Source organism: Carassius gibelio, chromosome B22 (assembly GCF_023724105.1).
Source record: "Carassius gibelio isolate Cgi1373 ecotype wild population from Czech Republic chromosome B22, carGib1.2-hapl.c, whole genome shotgun sequence".
Lineage (NCBI taxonomy): Eukaryota > Metazoa > Chordata > Actinopteri > Cypriniformes > Cyprinidae > Carassius > Carassius gibelio.
In genome coordinates this window covers 19,241,521-19,261,473 of record NC_068417.1, presented here as the reverse complement: position 1 = coordinate 19,261,473, position 19,953 = coordinate 19,241,521, and the positions used below count along the sequence as shown (strand labels likewise).

The 19,953-nt window shown below is 39.1% G+C and overlaps 1 protein-coding gene and 2 long non-coding RNA genes across 3 annotated transcripts; 2 read left to right on the top strand and 1 right to left on the bottom strand.

Annotated features, from left to right (window-relative positions):
• Positions 1-3,102: 3,102 nt before the first annotated feature.
• Positions 3,103-6,150, bottom strand: LOC127986818 (E3 SUMO-protein ligase ZBED1-like). Its single transcript, XM_052589080.1, has 4 exons — positions 4,930-6,150; positions 4,310-4,781; positions 3,991-4,117; positions 3,103-3,878 (listed from the first exon to the last, which is right to left on the bottom strand). Exons 1-4 carry the CDS (start codon positions 5,907-5,909, stop codon positions 3,502-3,504), a joined length of 1,956 nt encoding a protein of 651 aa, XP_052445040.1. The 5' UTR covers positions 5,910-6,150; the 3' UTR covers positions 3,103-3,501.
• A 7,489-nt stretch (positions 6,151-13,639) lies between these two features.
• On the top strand, positions 13,640-16,537 carry LOC127986847 (uncharacterized). Its single transcript, XR_008160978.1, has 3 exons — positions 13,640-13,752; positions 13,829-14,038; positions 16,334-16,537. It is a non-coding gene; the product is annotated as an uncharacterized LOC127986847 (long non-coding RNA).
• Positions 16,538-16,632: 95 nt separating this feature from the next.
• Positions 16,633-17,048, top strand: LOC127986850 (uncharacterized). The gene is made up of 2 exons (XR_008160981.1): positions 16,633-16,732; positions 16,910-17,048. It is a non-coding gene; the product is annotated as an uncharacterized LOC127986850 (long non-coding RNA).
• Positions 17,049-19,953: the final 2,905 nt, after the last annotated feature.

The following is a 19,953-nucleotide window of genomic DNA, read 5'->3' as shown; positions in this document are numbered from 1 at the left end:
CCTCCAGGAGCACTTCACAAGGCTGGAGATGGAGCAGCTCAGGAGAATACCATCACACCCAACTCCAGCTAAACTCAGACCAAACCACACAGAGACTGACAGCCCTCACACAGCAAGTCAAACGATTACAGACAGAGAAGGACAGCTATCAGAAAGAGCTGGCCACTCTGAGACTCCAGCTACAGGACAGAGAGCATCTCACACTAGAGATGAAGCAGACACTTAGAGAGTTACAGGAGGAGAGAGAGCAGCAGCACAGTGAGATCCAGTGCCCGGTTGCATGAAACTCCTTAATCTAAGAAATCCCTTAGATATAAGTTTAAGGGTACCCTTAGTGAAACTTGGGTTGCAAGAAAAAAACCCTAAGGGTTTCCTTAAGGAACTTAAGGCTGTTGTGAAGTTTTTTTCCCTTAATTTATCTAAGTGTTTCCTTAAGCGTTGCTACAAAGTCCTTAGTAACCATTTCAGCTTAATAAATTTAAGGGACCAAAACAGCTCCCTTAAATCAACTTTAACTCTAAATAAGATGGCTGATTTAGTGTTATTTGAAGAGGAGGAAATACCAAGGCGTGTTTTTAAAGATCGTAATAATCCCTTGGAGACGATGAATAATACGCAGTTATTGAGAGAGTATCGGTTTGACCGCCAGTCAATCCTTCGTCTCACCGCAACACTTGAACATGACATTGAGCACCAAACCCGGCGAAGTTACGCAATTCCAGCACTTCTTCAAGTTTTAATCGCCTTGCGTTTTTTTGCTTGCGGTACTTTTCATTCTGTCATCGCTGACATCTTTAAAGTACACAAATCTACAGTCTGCAGAACTGTACATCGAGTGGCCTTAGCTCTGTGTCGCCAAATTGACAAATACGTACAATTTCCTTCCAAAGACGAGGAGGATGCAATAGCGGAGTGTTTTTTTGCAGTCGCTGGATTCCCACGCATTTGCGGAGTAATAGATGGAACACACGTCCGAATTCAAGCCCCTCACCAATATGAAGATCAATTTGTTAACCGCAAAAACTTCCATTCCATAAATGTCCAGCTAATATGTGATCCAGACTGCAAAATAACAAATGTTACCGCTGAGTGGCCTGGGAGTTCTCATGACGCACGCGTGTTATCACAGAGTAACATTTATCGCAGTTTTGAGAATGGATCACACAGGGGCTTACTTTTGGGGGACAGTGGTTATCCCTGTCGTTCATGGCTGATGACACCTTTCAGGAATCCAGTAGGAGATTCACAGGCAAAATTTATTTACTTCAGTTAAGTTGTTTATGGATAAATAAATAAGCATACAATTAGTAAAAGTAAAACTGAATATGTTTTCTATTGCAGGAAAGATACAACACTGCTCTAACAAAAACTAGAGTAATCATTGAACGAACGATTGGGCAGCTTAAAAGAAGATTTCACTGTCTTCACGTGGAGCTACGTCTAGAACCAGCAAGAGCAGGGAGAGTCATCATTGCATGCGTCGTCCTCTTTAACATATCCAAAGACTTAGGTGTGCTCATGGATGACTACACTGAACCTGAAGGCGTAGTGCAGCCCAATCATATCGTGGAGGACGTGACAACAGAGGGACATGCTATCCGAGATGTGCTTGTGCAACTTTTTTTTTCCTAATGTGAGCTAGAATATGTTTAACTGTAGGCTATAGTAGTGTTTAGATACTGTATAAAGCAGTGCATTTATAATTAAAAATAAGTAAAATCAAAACTTTATTCTATATACTTTATTCTTTACTCAGGACTCTAATATATACATAAAACAGCCATAAAACATAAACAGTAAGCAAATCACATTAGGTATTATTATTGTATAGTATTGTTATATAGTTGTTAAAAATGTGTACAAATCATTTGAATAATAAACACCCTATCAACAGATCAAAGTTTGTGTTACTCTTCCCCTACTGGTTGTATAGTTATTAATCCATCTCGAGCAAGTTTGTTAATTTTGTATTTGAGAACTATATTCTGCATATTCAAGTTTTACTTTTCCAGTTCTATTTTAGAAATCTCCAACTCTGCTTTTCTCTTCTGCAGCAAAAGAACTTCGCATTGAAGTTCAGCCAGCCCTGATGTAGCCTTGGTTGTTTCCAATCCTCTTTCCTCAAACGAACGTCTGAAAACAAAACAAATAACCAGTTAGTTACCTCACAGTTACTTTAGTATTGAACGAACAGTTATACAATGGTACACACACACACACACACACACACACACACACATATATATATATAAAATAACCTAGATGTCACTATACCTTTGGGATGTATTGCTGGGAGTGGAGCTTGTCACTTGAACATCTTCCCAGTTATGAGTAGGTAGGCTGAAAATTATTATTATATCATAACCACTCACGAAAACAAAATATGTTTTACAAACTGCACGCAAAAAATGCAGTTTATACATATGTATGTATATGTAATTTAGGTTGTAGCGCTCATTTGCATTATTTTACCTGCTTCCCGAACTGCTTTGAGGAACGCCTGGTATACCGACTAGAGAAGGAGAATCCTTCCCTAATATATCTTGTACCAATTTCGCTGTATCGCATAGGTCTTGTGGCGGTGGCCCTCCTCCTTTACACAACAAAACAATAACATTGTTCCATACCAAGCGCGATACCTTTTTGATAAAATTGATCAGGCGCGAGCATGAACGTTACTCACCGGTCTTTCCGGATTCTTTTTTATTGTTTGCTATTCATTTTCTTGAACTCACCACTATGTTTTCATACTTTTTCATAACTTCTTCTACTGTTCGCTTGACAGCAAGATTTCTTGAATTTATTTTTTCTGTTATCTCCTGCCAGTAGGGCTGTAGTGATACACTCATCTCACGATACGATGCGATACCCGATATTCAACTGACGATACAATATATATCACGATATTCAGCCAACGATGCGATTCGATTCTATATAATTTGATACTTTTACATCATTTTCTGATAGATTTAAAGGGCACAGAGTGATTTTGTTGACATCTTGTGAGCGTTTCATTTACTTGGATTTAATTAATTGAAATGAAAACTCAAAAAACATCAGACAGCTTGCAAAATAAATGCTGGACAAAATTAATCAAAGATGTGTTGAGAAAAGTATTTATTGAAACAGTGCAAACTGTAGCTTACAAGCCTTTGAAAAGTAAATAAAGTGCAAGATTGCAATTAGCAATTAACAATGGAGTTAAAGTGCAAGTGGCCTGTTCTGAACAGTCTAGCCGTCAGGTAAGTAAACATAGTAGGACCATGGCTACTAAATGTCACTAGTAAGAACATTTAACTTAAAACTTAAGCTGAGTATTTTAAGGCCTGTAAGCCTACACGTATGTGAGGTAGCCAGTCTAGCCAGCAGAAAAAAATAAACCATGGCAGCCAGACAATAATTCAAGTTGAAAAATGTTTTACCCATCTTAGCAAAGTAGCTTAAGGCCTTAAGTGAACACTAAACAAACTCCCTTCTCCACATAACTGCAGTCCAAGTGATCTACATGGTCTTCAGATTTTTGTTCAGGAAAATAAGTTGATCCACATGCTCTGGAAGAAGTGCACTTCTCTGAGCAGTGATGATATCTCCGGCAGTGGAAAAGACCCTCTCAGAGGAAACACTAGTGCCAGGGATACAGAGGTACCTTTTAGCAAGTTGTGACAAGAGTGGATACTGATACTGGTGCTCCTTCCACCAGACCAGTGGATCTTCTTTCACTTCCAAGAGATCTGCCTCCTTGTAGCGGGTCATCTGCTCCTTGGCCTCGTCCTCTTGGGTATTTTTCTTGGTTTGTGCTGCACCACCACCGTATCGTTCACCAAGAAGGGCAGCCAGTGGACAAGACGGCCTTGGATTCCTGGGTGGGGGATGCTGACCTTCAAAAAAAAAAAAAACATTACTTATAGTTAAGCACACTCCAAAATTCCTACACAGAAGTTCAGACAACACAGGGCGCTTCACTGGATAACAATGGGTAATACTACTGACCTTGACTTCGCACTCCTTCCATGAATTGCTCTCCTTCATCCACAGCGTCTTCATCTTCTTTAGATGCCATCCCCTCATCATCAGCACGAGCATTTGCTGTGCCCTCTTCATCCACACTCCAAAGAATCTAAGTTAAATAAGTCAACATGAAATGTGCTTTTATTGTATAAATCTTTTAATTAATATATTAAATATGCCTTTAAACCTGTTAACATTATAGTATTTAATTATGCTTTTAAAACTACTTAATATTTATCTATTTTAAACTGATGTAGGATTTGCCTTTTAAATTAGCAGTACCATCACTGTCTTACCATACCTCTGATGGCTGCATGCTCAGTCTTGCAGCCTCAACAATCAGTCCATCATAAACTTCCTGTCTTTCATCTTCTGTCAGGAAGGGAAGACTTTTGAATCTTGGATCCATCGCTGAACATGCATGGAGAGTTGCCTTGAGGTCAATGTACCTCTTCTGAAGATCCCCAGCCATGGCAGCCTTCATCTCTTTTATGACTGCAGATTCACCTTCGATTGGTTTCAATCCATTAATCAATGTGTCCTGGAGGGGTGCGACGACTGACAGTGTGGGGGTCTTCTCCTTGGACATGTACTGTGTAGCCTCTTTCATGGGCTTTAGAGCACTGACTACTTCTTCAGCTGTTGTCACATCTGACTCAGTCAGTGTGCACAGATCTTTCTCGGTCTTCCTGACTTCACTCGAGAGCAGGGTTGCGCAGATTGCCGGTTGTTGCTCCAGGAATCTTTCCAGCATATCATGCGCACTATTCCATCTGTAGTTAAATAAAAGAAATATACTTTATTAATATTTTATTTACAGACAGCATGGATGCTTTACATAAAAGACTAAACAAATTAAATAATAATGTAATTAATAAATTAATAAGTAATAAATAAATAAAAAACTATCCACACACTAACCTGGTAACTACATCCGTCATCAACTTGTGCTCTGGTAGTCGTAGAAGCCTCTGTTTCTCTTTCAGCATGTGGCTGGCTGTGGTGCTCCGTCTGAAGAAACTCACAATGCGTCGCACCCTTCCCAGCAGGCGTGCGACTGCTGTGATTTTGAGGGCACGTTGTGCAGCTAGATTTAGTGTATGTGCATAACATTTGACATGAAGTGTGAATGCTGCCTCCTCAGCTGCGATTGACATATTTGACGCATTGTCAGTGACGATTACTGGATCCTTTTCTTTGATTCCCCACTCCGCGACGGCCTTTGTCAGATGTTCTGCCAGGTTGTGTCCAGTGTGGCTCTCGGGCATGTCCCTGGTTTGTAAAACATACGTAACGAGCTCCCATTCCTCGTTGATAAAGTGGGCCGTGATGGTGACATATGCTTCAGTTGTGCGCGAGGTCCAGCCGTCGCACGTCAGGGCAACTCTCTCCGCGCTGGCCAGGGAAGCTTTAACGTGTGCCCTTGTCTGAGAGTACAGCCCGGGAATGCAAACCTTGGTGAGGTGTTCGCGGGTTGGAATAGGATAGCGGGGCTCCATCGCGTTCACCATGCGCCTAAAGCCTGGGTTTTCCACCACTGAATACGGTCTCAAATCCTGACAAATAAAGTAGGCAATGGACTCTGTAATTTTCTGCGACCGTGGTGAAGCAGATGGAAACTTGTGGGAACAACCGCCATCAATGTCCAGCGTAGTCTGTTTTGGGTCACGCGGCCGATGCTGCTTTGGGTCCTCCGTAAGTTTAAACTTTTCCAGGTGGTGACGTTTTAAGTGCGATCGTAAATTTGTGGTATTGCCGGAATATTTTACATTAGTGCCACATAGCTTACAAACCGCGACGCTTTTATCCAAGTCGTTGCTTTCCTTCTTTTTTTTAAAACCAAAGTGCTCCCACACATCTGCTTTGAAGCAGGCGGGTGCCGGATTTAAATTCGCCGCCATTCTCTGAATATCCTCGCTCTGACTTCGTAAACAGGAAGAGGTAGTTTGTGTAAACTTAGTACGGGTAACTTGCTCTACAGCAACACTAGCGGCTGGCTGACCAAAATCACTCTTCCTGCAACGCCAACGGGGGTAAACACGGGGAATTTGAATGGGACATATGTATCGATACTCGCGGCTAAAAAATCGATACTTTCTTTGGAAAAAAAATATCGATTTATATCGCAGAATCGATAAAATCGCCCAGCCCTACCTGCCAGGCTTTCGATTTGTGCGAATGAGTGACTGATGGGTTATAGCGGCTTTGGAGAATGTTTTTTCTTTTTGTGAATTCTTCTAAAAGAATTGCCTTTTCGTCCTCTGTCCAGTTTGGTTTACGTTTTTTGTTTTCTGTTACGATTGTACTCTCCATAGCACTAATATATTAATACAAGTGTGGTTTTAGTAAGGGTTTGGCTTTATGGTTCGTTATGTTCTGTTTACTGTTAGAGGTAGTAACTATAGCAACCACGGCGATCTTTGCCGTATGTTGTCAGAAACTACTGTGAACGCTTAGTACAAACACTTAGGTAAGGGTGACAGTTAAGAGGTTTCTTGCAACGCTCTTAATTAAATCCCTTACCTCAGGGATTTTTTCCCCCTCAGGGAAACCCTCACTTAAGGAGTTTCATGCAACCGGGCACAGGCCCTGAAAGAGCAGGTGAGAGAGCTGCTCCTGACCAGACAAGAACCAGAGCAGATCCACAGATCTGAAACTCTGACCTCCAGCCCAGAGACACCCGACCCAGACCACTCACAATCACCACCGCGGCTCGGGCCCAGCGCCACAGCACAACACCAGCATCCCATCTGACAACAGCCCACCACCCACCAGCACACAACAGACAGAAATAGCCCTGCTCATCGATTCAACTGGGAAATTCATTGACATAAAAAAACTTTTCCCCCGACACAGAGCTGTGAAACACTGGTGTCCCAACACAGACAAAGCCCTGGAGCTTCTGACAGAATCTGAGCTGGGCCGTCCCAGCCACATCATTATCCACACGGGGACCAATGACCTGCGGAGCCAGCAGGACCGAGTGTCCGAGTCCCTTAGAGCTGTTGTGGAGAAAGCAAAACACACTTTCCCAAACTCAAAAATCATCCTCTCCACTCTGCTTCGGAGAAAAGACTTCCATCCAAACACAATCAGTAAGATAAATGCTAACATCTCCAGACACTGTGCCCTCATGCCTAATGTCTACTTGGCGCACCACCCAGACCTGGACACAGACTGTCTGACTGTATGATCATGTCCACCTATATAAAAATCTAGTACATATCCTGGCAAAAAGACTTAAAGACATCACTCTGAACAGGAGCAACCAGCCCAGCCCCAGGTGGAGCAGAACCAGCCCTAACCACACGGCTCACACGACAGCACACGGCTCGAGAGACAGCATCCCAACCAGCACTTCATCCAGAGCTTCAGTCCCCCGACAGAGACCTCCCGAGCCAGAGAGACAGAGCTATGCCCAGGCCATCAGCGGAGGAGTAAACATGCACAACATCCAACATATGCTGAGTATTATCTGCTCTCACCTGCTCACACACACTGGACAGAGACACGAACAATAAAAAAAACAAAAAAACATTTCCAAATGTTATTAATTCCACATTACCCACATTATCTTTATTTTTACCGTTGCAGCAAATCTATTGTTTTTGCACTTTTTATGTCTTTCTCCTTTTCTCAAAATAGCAAACAAACTCTATAGATTATCTTTCTTTCTATGATGAAATCACTTAGCATCTCCTTACGGAACATTTAGGGTCTCAAATCCTCAGTCTTTGGTCTGAAGAGTAAAAACCCAGACTTTATGAGAGAAATTGATGGCCTAGATAACATTATTTTGAAGAAGAAACCTGGTGTAGAGGGGATGAGTCCACTGGCTGTCCCTCAGGATACAGAGAAATGATATTATCTTCAGTCAAACTCAGATCCACCACACAGGGAAGAGACTCAGGAGGGATGATCATCTGGACTAAATCTGAACTGTCCATAGAATTAGTCAAAAGAGACCAGTACCACATGTGGCTGAAAATTAAAAGAGACATCATATCAACATCCCAGCCTGTCTTCCTCTGTGCCATATACATACAGTATTGTTCAAAATAATAGCAGTACAATGTGACTAACCAGAATAATCAAGGTTTTTAGTATATTTTTTATTGCTACGTGGCAAACAAGTTACCAGTAGGTTCAGTAGATTGTCAGAAAACAAACAAGACCCAGCATTCATGATATGCACGCTCTTAAGGCTGTGCAATTGGGCAATTAGTTGAAAGGGGTGTGTTCAAAAAAATAGCAGTGTCTACCTTTGACTGTACAAACTCAAAACTATTTTGTACAAACATTTTTTTTTTCTGGGATTTAGCAATCCTGTGAATCACTAAACTAATATTTAGTTGTATGACCACAGTTTTTTAAAACTGCTTGACATCTGTGTGGCATGGAGTCAACCAACTTGTGGCACCTCTCAGCTGTTATTCCACTCCATGATTCTTTAACAACATTCCACAATTCATTCACATTTCTTGGTTTTGCTTCAGAAACAGCATTTTTGATATCACCCCACAAGTTCTCAATTGGATTAAGGTCTGGAGATTGGGCTGGCCACTCCATAACATTAATTTTGTTGGTTTGGAACCAAGACTTTGCCCGTTTACTAGTGTGTTTTGGGTCATTGTCTTGTTGAAACAACCATTTCAAGGGCATGTCCTCTTCAGCATAGGGCAACATGACCTCTTCAAGTATTTTAACATATGCAAACTGATCCATGATCCCTGGTATGCGATAAATAGGCCCAACACCATAGTAGGAGAAACATGCCCATATCATGATGCTTGCACCTCCATGCTTCACTGTCTTCACTGTGTACTGTGGCTTGAATTCAGAGTTTGGGGGTCGTCTCACAAACTGCCTGTGGCCCTTGGACCCAAAAAGAACAATTTTACTCTCATCAGTCCACAAAATGTTCCTCCAGTTCTCTTTAGGCCAGTTGATGTGTTCTTTGGCAAATTGCAACCTCTTCTGCACATGCCTTTTTTTTAAAAGAGGGACTTTGCGGGGGATTCTTGAAAATAGATTAGCTTCACACAGACGTCTTCTAACTGTCACAGTACTTACAGGTAACTCCAGACTGTCTTTGATCATCCTGGAGGTGATCATTGGCTGAGCCTTTGCCATTCTGGTTATTCTTCTATCCATTTTGATGGTTGTCTTCCGTTTTCTTCCACGTCTCTCTGGTTTTGCTCTCCATTTTAAGGCATTGGAGATCATTTTAGCTGAACAGCCTATCATTTTTTGCACCTCTTTATAGGTTTTCCCCTCTCTAATCAACTTTTTAATCAAAGTACGCTGTTCTTCTGAACAATGTCTTGAACGACCCATTTTCCTCAGCTTTCAAATGCATGTTCAACAAGTGTTGGCTTCATCCTTAAATAGGGGCCACCTGATTCACACCTGTTTCTTCACAAAATTGATGACCTCAGTGATTGAATGCCACACTGCTATTTTTTTGAACACACCCCTTTCAACTAATTCAACTAATTGCCCAATTGCACAGCCTTAAGAGCGTGCATATCATGAATGCTGGGTCTCATTTGTTTTCTGAGAATCTACTGAACCTACTGGTAACTTGTTTGCCACGTAGCAATAAAAAAATATACGAAAAACCTTGATTATTCTGGTTAGTCACATTGTACTGCTATTATTTTGAACAATACTGTACCACCCCTTGAGTCTCCCTATTTCCAAGAAGAAACCTTCCAAAACTTAGAACAAGAAATCAGCCATTTCCAGACCCAGGGAAATGTGCTGCTTCTGGGTGACTTCAATTCAATTCAATTCAGAAGGCACCAGATTCATTACTGGCAATAACAGATTTTCCCTTCTCATCCTCCCAGACAGAACTGTGACCAGGCAGTGAACTCTCACGGAAGACAGCTTCTGCATCTCTGTCAGAATCTGGCTCTGTACATCGTCAATGGAAGACTGCGAGGAGACTCACTCGGTCGCTTCACCTACAGCTCAGCTCTTGGGAGCAGCACTGTAGATTATGCCATCACAGATCTAGAGCTTTCCTCTCTGAGAGAATTCACAGTCAAACCCTTGAGACTTTTCTCAGACCACAGCCAAATTACCCTTTATATAAAGCAGTCTGAAACACTACCCAAACCAATTAGGACACCATATCAAATGCACAAAATTATGTCATACAAAAGCCTGCGGTGTTGACGGCATCCTGAACGAGATGCTGAAACACACAGAGCAAAGCTTCAAACTGGCCATCCTCAAACTCTTCAATGATGTTCTGTTTGTAGGGTTCTTCCCTGAGATCTGGAACCAGGGCCTCATCAGCCCCATTCACAAGAACGGAGACAAACTGGAGCCCAACAACTACCGAGGCATCTGTGTTAAAGGGTCATGAAACCCCCCATTTCTGCACTGGTTAGTTCTCACCGCAGTTTTAAAAAATGCTAAAAAAGTGGGCGTGGTGTGCAGCGGACCGGGGGAGGGGGAAGAGGGAAGACTGACAGCACACACAGCTTTGCGTTCAGACAGTTTCATTTCGCTACCATCGAGTTAGAAACACAAATAAATACACAGCCATTTGATGCACCCTGCATCGAAAACATATTACATTTACAGTCAGTCCTTTAGCATACGCTTTTATTCAAAGCGACTCACAAATGAGACATATATATTATTCTGTGGCGTTTATATAAGCCTTTTGACAGGTTGTGTCACAGAGCTATAAAAACAGTTACACTCACCAAGTGAATGAATCGTGTTTGTGCCGAACTCTTATTACAAAGAAAAAACACTCTTCTGCGATCCATGAATGTTTCTCTGTTGTGTGCGATGTCATTTCACAGTCTGATGCGTCTTTCATAGCAAATCAACACATGTTGTTGTGAATAATTAAGGGAAGCGTCTTCTACTAGGATAATAAGATGCAATCTCATGAATAATTGAATAGACACCGACGCTCATCAATGTACTATAGTCCATTGCCACGTCACATATCGTGACGTCAACACGATGTAGATTTTAAATCCGGAAGATGAAAATAGAGCAAAAAAGCTTAAAATTAACCAGTTTTCTCCAAAAGTCAAAATTAGCGGATGCTAACATTGTCTTCTATGATGTACAACACAAACACATCTGTTATAATCTTAGAATAAGTAGTCTGGGGGTTTCATGACCCTTTAACAGTAACCTGGGGAAGGTTTTCTGTAGCATCTTGAACACAAGACTCTCAGACTTCCTTATCAAACACAATGCCTTGAGTAAATGTCAAATCGGGTTCCTTCCAAAATGTCACACTTCTGATCACATTTTTACACTACAAACACTGATTGATAAGTATGTACATCAAAACAAAAGTCAAATTTTTGCCTGTTTTATTGATTTCAAGAAAGCATTCGACTCAATCTGGCATGAAGGACTATTCCTAAACCTAATTGACAGTGGAATAGGAGGTAAATTCTATGATTTGATCAAATCCATGTACACAATCAGCCATTGTGCTGTTAAAATTGGAAACAAAAGAACAGAGTTCTTTCTTCAGAGGCGTGGAGTGAGACAGGGCTGCAGTTTAAGCCCCACCCTCTTCAACATTTACATCAACCAATTGGCCAGTGTTCTAGAACACGCTCCCATTCAAGGTCTCACTCTCCACGACACAGAGATAAAGCGTCTCCTCTACGCAGATGACATGGTTCTCCTGTCGCCCACTAAACAAAGGCTTCAGGACGGCCTGGATCTGCTGGAGGACTATGCTTTGGCAATGCAAAATGTACTTTTGTCATGCCAATAAAGCTAACTGAATTGAATTGAATTGAGTGTGAGTGAGAGAGGTTGAGTGAGGGAGGAAGTAAGTGAGTGTGAGAGAGAGAGTTGGAGTGAGTAAGAGTGGGAGTGAGTGAGTGTGAATGAGAGAGATTGTGTGAGAAAGAGAGTGAGGGAGGAAGTAAGTGAGTGTGTGTGTGAGAGAGAGAGCGAGAGAGTATGAGTGAGTAAGAGTGGGAGTGAGTGTGTGAGAGAGAGTGAGTGTTTCAAAAAGCATATTAGTGTTGTCAAAAGACCTGGTACTTCGGTACCAAGTCGGTACTAAAAAATTAAAATGTGATGGTACTAGGTTTCTTTAAGTACCGGGGGTACCGAGGTCCCGTTCAAACCCGGTTCTTGATGCATACATACACCGCTATGATTTCCGTGAAGCAGAAAAGCGGATGGAATCTAGTCATGAAAATGAGACTTAGATTTTAATATGGACAGTCAGGGAATTAGTCAAAGTTAGCATAAATTAATCAAATCAAATCTCCATATGGATGAGTATCTGTAAATGTTAAGCCGCAAAAGTTGGTTGAAATATGAATCCTGCATGTTTTGCGCGTCTCTGTGTAAACTGTGAATGAATGGTTTGTTTACTACATAGACTGAGGCGCGCGACGCTTGCAGTAATTTCTGCATCTGCCTTCTCATTGAGGACATAAATACATCAGCAAAATCATCAGTTCTGTTCTGGGTCACTTCACAAGCATTTTACCGTTACATTTGAGTAAAACCAGTGTCAATTTAAAGGTATTCACAGCAACCAGTCAAAACAACCCTCTACATTTCGAGTAAATCACTCGCATATGTGACTAAATTTTACTCTGGGCGACTAAGTGATGTCTATTGTAAGCCATTGGCTAATAAATTCTTATTTTTTACTCGCCAGTGTGTGTTCAAGGCTATTATAAGATTACTATATATATATATATATATATATATATATATATATATATATATATATATATACTTGTGTAACAGAGCTCACTGTCAATTAATCCACTTTTGACATGGATTATTAACCAATGTCTCCATTTATCATCCATTCAATTTTGTATTTACAGATTCATCATTCTCCAATATTCATCCTCTGGACAAGGGTTTGTATAATATACAAGTATGCTTTTATGGACAAACACATCTTCCCAAATGAATGAATGAATGATCTCTCTCTCTCTCTCTCTCTCTCACACACACACACACACACTCTCTATGCTGGCACGAAAGAAGGAATTTCCAGTTATCTTTCTCAACACTGTAAGAGTTTTTTTTAATTATTATTATTATAAACTTCGACTCACTAATTAATGCTGAATCTATGGCCTGGTTTCACAGACAGGGCTTTGCCTAATCCAGGATTAGGTCATAGTTCTTTCATTGTCATTTTTATAAACATGCCTTAGAAAAGCATTACTGCTGTGCATCTTAAGACAAAACAAATGCACTGACATGTTTTAAGATCAGATCAGTTTCTTTCAGTTGAAATAGCTCAGATATACATTTTAGTCTAGGACTAGACTGAAGCATTGTCTATGAAACCGGGGGTTAATGTGGCTTTTCATTTCCACTTTACTGCAGAGTTAAGCTCCAACTTTGATTTAAACTCAACTCCCTTTAATTATCAATTAATTTCAATAATTGAATTCTTAAATTAATCAACATTGATTAGCTTAATCAGGTGTGCTAGATTAGGGTTGGAGCTAAACTCTGAAGAAGAGTGGCCCTTGAAAGCCAGTTTTGAAATTGCCTATTCTGTTTATATTTAATACCTCTTGAAGGTATTCTTCTAAAACTCTATTCTAAAATTCAAAATATTATATTCTGAAATTCAGAATATAATAAATATTATATTTATTGTAATTATTAATAATTCTAGTTAGAGTGAAATTTTGTTTTATGCCGCAGTTGCTTCGCAGCTCCTCGTAGAAGAGCCCCAGTGTTCAGACTCTGCATCAAAGAGTAAAGTCAAGTTTTGATTTTTAACAATAGAGTAATACTACACATTCAAGGAGCATTATGCATTTTTGCTTCACAGGCTATCGCACAAAAGTCTTGCAAAGACTACAAGAAATTGTTGAGAACCAGCAAGACATCCTTGCCATGCAAAGGCAGTTACTGGCTGCAGTAGCTGTGACCATGACAGAGGAAGATGGGTTTTTTTCTGTAAAATGGGCCATGCCAAACAGTGGAGGATCTGCAGACCCTTGACAGGGATTTGGAAAATAAAGACAAAAGGGCCAAGATGGTAATACTTATGCAAGACACTCAAATCCGTAACCAAATCCGATTTTTTTGCACATGATAATAGTGTATTTACAACCTAGTGCAAATATTAGTGACCTTGATACAACATATAGGTTCCATTTACATACCAAGGGGGTAAAAATGTTTTTTATTTGAATCTAAAACTTTTTAAGAAGAGTAGGGTTGGTTATCGTTTGAATCTTATCGATTCCTAGTTTCGATTCCTATAAGATAAAAAATCAAAATAAGTCAAGATATTTACATATACATTAAGACATTAAGATGTCAAACATGTATTCTGTCTTTTTACAAAGCATTCTGTTGCAGCTGAATAACATGAACAAAAATCAGCAGCCTATAAAACACTGCAAGATGAATTTTGCCTGTGTGTTTTAAAAAGAAAATACCATAGCAAAAACAACTAGATTAATATAGATTTCAAATATTAAAGTATTAAAGACAAGTAAACATTCAGTAATTAAATAGGAACAAACAAATCAATTAGCAATATCATAAATAAATACAACTAAAAAAAATTTCAGGTATAGAAACTGTAATCAAAAAAAAGTTTAAAAACACTGCATAGTTTTTTTTTTTATAAATAAAATAAAGATTAATTAATTAAAGTTATTAAAAATATTCGGTCAAGATCAGTGAATGATTTTCTTTTGTTCTTTGATTAACATTAATGACAGGCAGTGCATTTATTAGGCTGTTGTCTCTTTAAGCAAAAATACTGTACACTTGTGTTTACTTTCTCATCTGTTTATGTTAACGTAAGACAAAAACGGCGGTGTTCATGATGTAGTTTTCTGTATATTGGTTGACAAATATGAAAGAAGTCAGTTTCGACTCGGAACAACCTTTTCTACAGTGGAAATACATGGAACGGTCCGAGGTCGGACACAAACCGGGAACCTGAAGCGCGACCGCCGACCGCTCCTCTCTGCACGCACTTGCGCTTCATGTGCGCTGCACACAAACAAGGTGTAAATTCTTTCCGTTCCTACACTTAAAGCTGCAGTAGGTAACTTTTGTAAATATATATTTTTTTTACATATTTGTTAAACCTGTCATTATGTCCTGACAGTAGAATATGAGACAGATGATCTGTGAAAAAAATCAAGCTCCTCTGGCTCCTCCCAGTGGTCCTATTGCCATTTGCAGTTACAGACCGCTCCCGGTAAGAAAACAACCAATCAGAGCTGCGGTCCGTAACTTTGTTTGTGTTCAAAATGTAGAAAAATGTATATAATAAGTGAGTACACCATGAATCCATTTTCCAAACCGTGTTTTTAGCTTGTCCTGAATCACTAGGGTGCACCTATAATAAGTGTTTATATTCAGACTATTTTAGATTGCTTCGGGGGTACCGCAGCGGAGTAACCCAGTACCTTTGTGATTCTTCATAGACATAAACAGAGAGAAGTAGTTCCGGCTATGATGTTCTTCCGCAAGACGCAAACAGTTCTGTTTATTAACCACTAGAGCGTCAAAAGTTACCTACCGCAGCTTTAATCGTTTTAAATCAAATTGAAATGTGAACGCAGGAATCGTTAAGCAGAATCGAAACGTACGCGTCTTATCGAATACCTGGTTCTCGGAAACTGTTTGCAGATCCGTTTTCCCTGCATTATTTGGGAATGTAATATGTTTTCCCTCAATGTAATATGTTTTCCCTCACTTTTCTTTCCTTTATCAAGCTTAAGGGTTGAGTGATGTTAATGCTGTTTTGAGGCCGAAAGTGTGCAGGAGAACAGAAGCGCGTAACAGCAAATTGTGTGATTCTGCTCTCCCTCACTCTTTCAGAAACAACACCACAGGCGGCATGCAAAGCTTAACAATGCAGGATACTTTTACTACTATACAGCTTTTTCTGTAAACAAACTCAGAACTGAGGCCATTCATACTGTTCTACCCACTCTTCTACAGAAAAATCCTGTGTCCTGCACATTCTTGGTTTTCCATCTGCTTTTTGGCTAATTGAGTGGTTATGAATATGAGTAAATGGAAAAAATTAATAAAATTAGATCTTAAAATAAGAGCAATTTCCACCATTCACATGTTCAAAAGTTTACATCCCCATGCACATGCTTCCATTAATTGTATTCATTCAAAAACTATAATTTCATTAGAGTTGTTTCAGAAGAAAATGTGTTCACATATGAATGTGGAACAACACAATCACAGCTTGAATGCTTTACATTCAAATAGCAACAAAAATATTTAATCTGCTGTCATGATGCCATATTCTTTTTTTCCTCTAAATAAGTCTTTCTTTCTTTCTTTTAAACAGATGAATTACCTTCCGTCCCTTGGAGGAGCAAACCCAGGTGCAACCTTGCGAAAAATATTGCGCAAGGTTGCATCAAATGAGGTCTTAGGTGTCTACAGCCTCAAAGGGAAAAAAGGCTAACTACCCTTCCAAAACCTGAATCTATGCAACATGATCATAGGCAAGTTATAAGTCTTTTTCTATAGTTCTAGCCAATTTTTTTTCGCACTTTGGAAAATTGTTCTTGTCCCAATGTACATCATTTTAAATAAAACCATATCCAAATGGCTACGATGTTGACATGATATTATTCCTACCTCTAGGGGCAATGCAGAAGGTGTACACGTCTCTAAAGGCCAGTGAGATTGAAGACCTCATTTCAATGGTCCTAAAATTTGCCCCACACAGGCGTTTAAAATGGTATGTAATAGTGTCAGTTTTGTTTAAATTTTCAATGATTTAATGTACCTCATGCAAAATAAAGTTTTGATATTAGTTTTAATAGTTAGAAAGTATAACAAAACCCAGATTTTTTTTTTTTTTATGCCTATAATTTCTTACTGACTTGTCTTTTTTTCCCCTTTGTTTTTTTCGCAGCTGAGGAAGTGAAGACTTCGAGAAGTTTTACAATTTTGTTCACCGTATACGTTTTCAGTTTTGTTCCCCGCACACGTTCACTGTACACAATGAACTTATACATTTTGTTTGTTGTTTAAAATAAAAGGTTCAGATCCAATTTCAGACATTGAGATCTTTTCTTTAAATGCAAGTCATATATATATATATAATTCATGGTTCATATGATTATATACAATAACAATATTATTGTTGTACTACAATAAAATGTATACAATAAACTATGTAGAAGTATTGGCTTGTTTACTGATTAATGTACAGAAATCAGAATGTAGTGGTTAGGAGAACATTCCGAGAACGTTCCCTATTGGTTATCCAGGAAAGTTTTCTTAACGTAAATAGAACGTTCCCTTAAGGTTAGGGGAACTTTATGGGAACCAAAAACTAATGTTCCCAGAACGTAAAATTGTTAGCTGGGGTGTCTGTGACTTATCACCCACAACTAAACCTAGCTCATATATTTTTATTTTCTCATAATTTCTATGGACTCTTTATAAATGTAAATGTATGTATTTGCCTACAAAACTACCACTGGCTCTGCACCCATTTACCTAAATTTGTTACTTCAGACTTATGTGCCCTCTAGAAGCTTGCGTTCTGCAAGTGAACGTCGCTTGATTGTGCCATCCCAAAGAAGCACAAAGTCACTTTTACGGACTTTTAAATTAAATGTTCCCTTCTGGTGGAATGAACTCCCCAACTCAATCCGAGCAGCTGAGTCCTTAGCCATCTTCAAGAATCGGCTTAAAACACATCTCTTCCATTTTTGTTTGACCCTCTAACTTTAACACTCACTATTCTAATTCTATTCTTTAAAAAAAAAAAATCGAACTACCTTTCTAATCTTTTTGTATTCTATTTTCTTTTCATTTATTATGCAATTGTATATGTATGTGTAAAGACCTCTAACTAGCTTGCTCTATTCTTTTTATTCTGTTTTCTTTTTATTTATTATATTAGTTAAAGTCCCATGCTACGTGTACTGTGTTAACCTGAGACTTGTTATAGCACTTATATATCATTGCTCTTTTTGTTTTTGATTGCTTCCACTGTCTTCATCTGTAAGTCGCTTTGGATAAAAGCGTCTGTTAAATGAATAAATGTAAATGTATTCATCTAAATGTATTTACATGTTAATGTATTCATCTAAATGTATTTACAATGTTAAATATGTAAAGAAACTGAAATTAAGTTGGTTGTTACTACTATTTAAGTTATGTAATTGTGTTTGCAACCAAAGAACACTGATTTTGCTAAATTCTTCCTTAATACAGATAAGGGAGGCAGAATTTCATTCAATCTTTGTGTATTTTATTTACAGACACAGCTAAAAAAACATTACATGTGAGAAGAGACATTACAAAATCTTTTGGAAAACAAAAAAACAAAACAAAAAAACATTTACATATTAGATGCGAGCAAGGTGTATAATTCTAACATGACGCCTTCACAACAACACTTGGACACATATTGGTCAAAACACAGCACACAACCACAATTTTATCCAGCAAAGTCTTCAGCTCAGTCTCATGAGTGGTGTGGACAGTGTCCGGGGATGAGGTGGATTCACAGGACCTTACATTTCAGGTGCGGGTGTAGTGTCTGACAGTTACAATACAAAGCAATTGTGTCATATCACAACCTCTATTCCTAAAGGAATCCAGATTAGCTATGCACAGTGGGCGACATACACCGTTCAAAAGTTTATGTTTTTAAAAGAGGTATCTTCTGCTCACCAAGGCTGCATTTATAAAAATAAAAAAAAATTATATATATACATATATATATATATATATATATATATATATAATAAAAACAGTGAAATGACTTCTATTTTAATATATTTTAAACTATTTTATTCCTGTAATCAAAGCAGGATCATACTCCCAACATTTCTGAGGCAGGTTTGCCTGCAAACCCAGTCACCAAATAAATTGCATTGTAGCCTAGATGTACAACATTTTAAACTGATTAACGTTACGCTTTAGTACATTGGTAACTTAAGATCATTTTCTAGCCATGTCATGCTAGTTAACAGTTAACATTACAGAGAGTAATTGTAACTTACCTTGGTGAAAATGCTTTTGAACACACCATCATGTGTGGTGGAGTGTTATCGAAGGTAATCTTGGCCTCCTTACCGCTGCTATCCATGCCATTCGTCGCCTTTTTGTCACCTCTGAAACAAGGCTTGTACTATTATTTTTCCACGCTGGAAAACGATAAAATGATATTCCGTTCTTAAGCTTTATGCCACTTCTTTCGTGAGAACGACTATTTCAGTTTATAACACAGCAGGTAGACGGGATCTTTCAAACTGCTTTCTTCCTCCATGCAAACAAGTCTGGCGCCAAATGTTTGTGCCGCGGATTCCCAAAATGCTTTGCGTTCACCAGTGGGAATACGTCATGATGTCGACATATGGAACGCGCACGGGGCCAATATACTTTAAACGAAACGCGTGATTTTTGACCGCGTCAACACGCACAGTTTGTACGCGTTTTTTTTTTTTTTTTTTGGTCCGTGTAAACGCGAACGTTTTGTACGTCTAAACTCGAAGTTTTTTAGGCTTGTTCGACTTCATGCAGTTTTGCGCAAACCGATCGTCGGCTGACTTGAAGCAGTTCATGCCGGTGTGGTGAGAAATCCAGTCCCCCCGCGAAATCGAGTCCGCTTAGGACCAAGGCGGTAGCTGTTTTAAATGCCTGATCAAAAGTTGTTATCGCGATAACTTGTTGCATGGTTAATCGGAGCTGCGGTAGCTTGTTGTTTCAAGCTAAAATAATTTAATAAAAGCAAAATACAGAATGTAATCGATCAAAATGTTTTTTTAAATGTCATAAAACTAGCAGCATCTCATAAATAATGCATTGTAATTAGTTTTAATATTCGGTTACTAGAACGCCTCAGCACAGCTTTTGAATATATTCTAAAATAATAATAATTCAGTTGTGATGACTAAAACACGTTTAGCCCACAAATTCAGAAGATTGTGGGATAGTTGA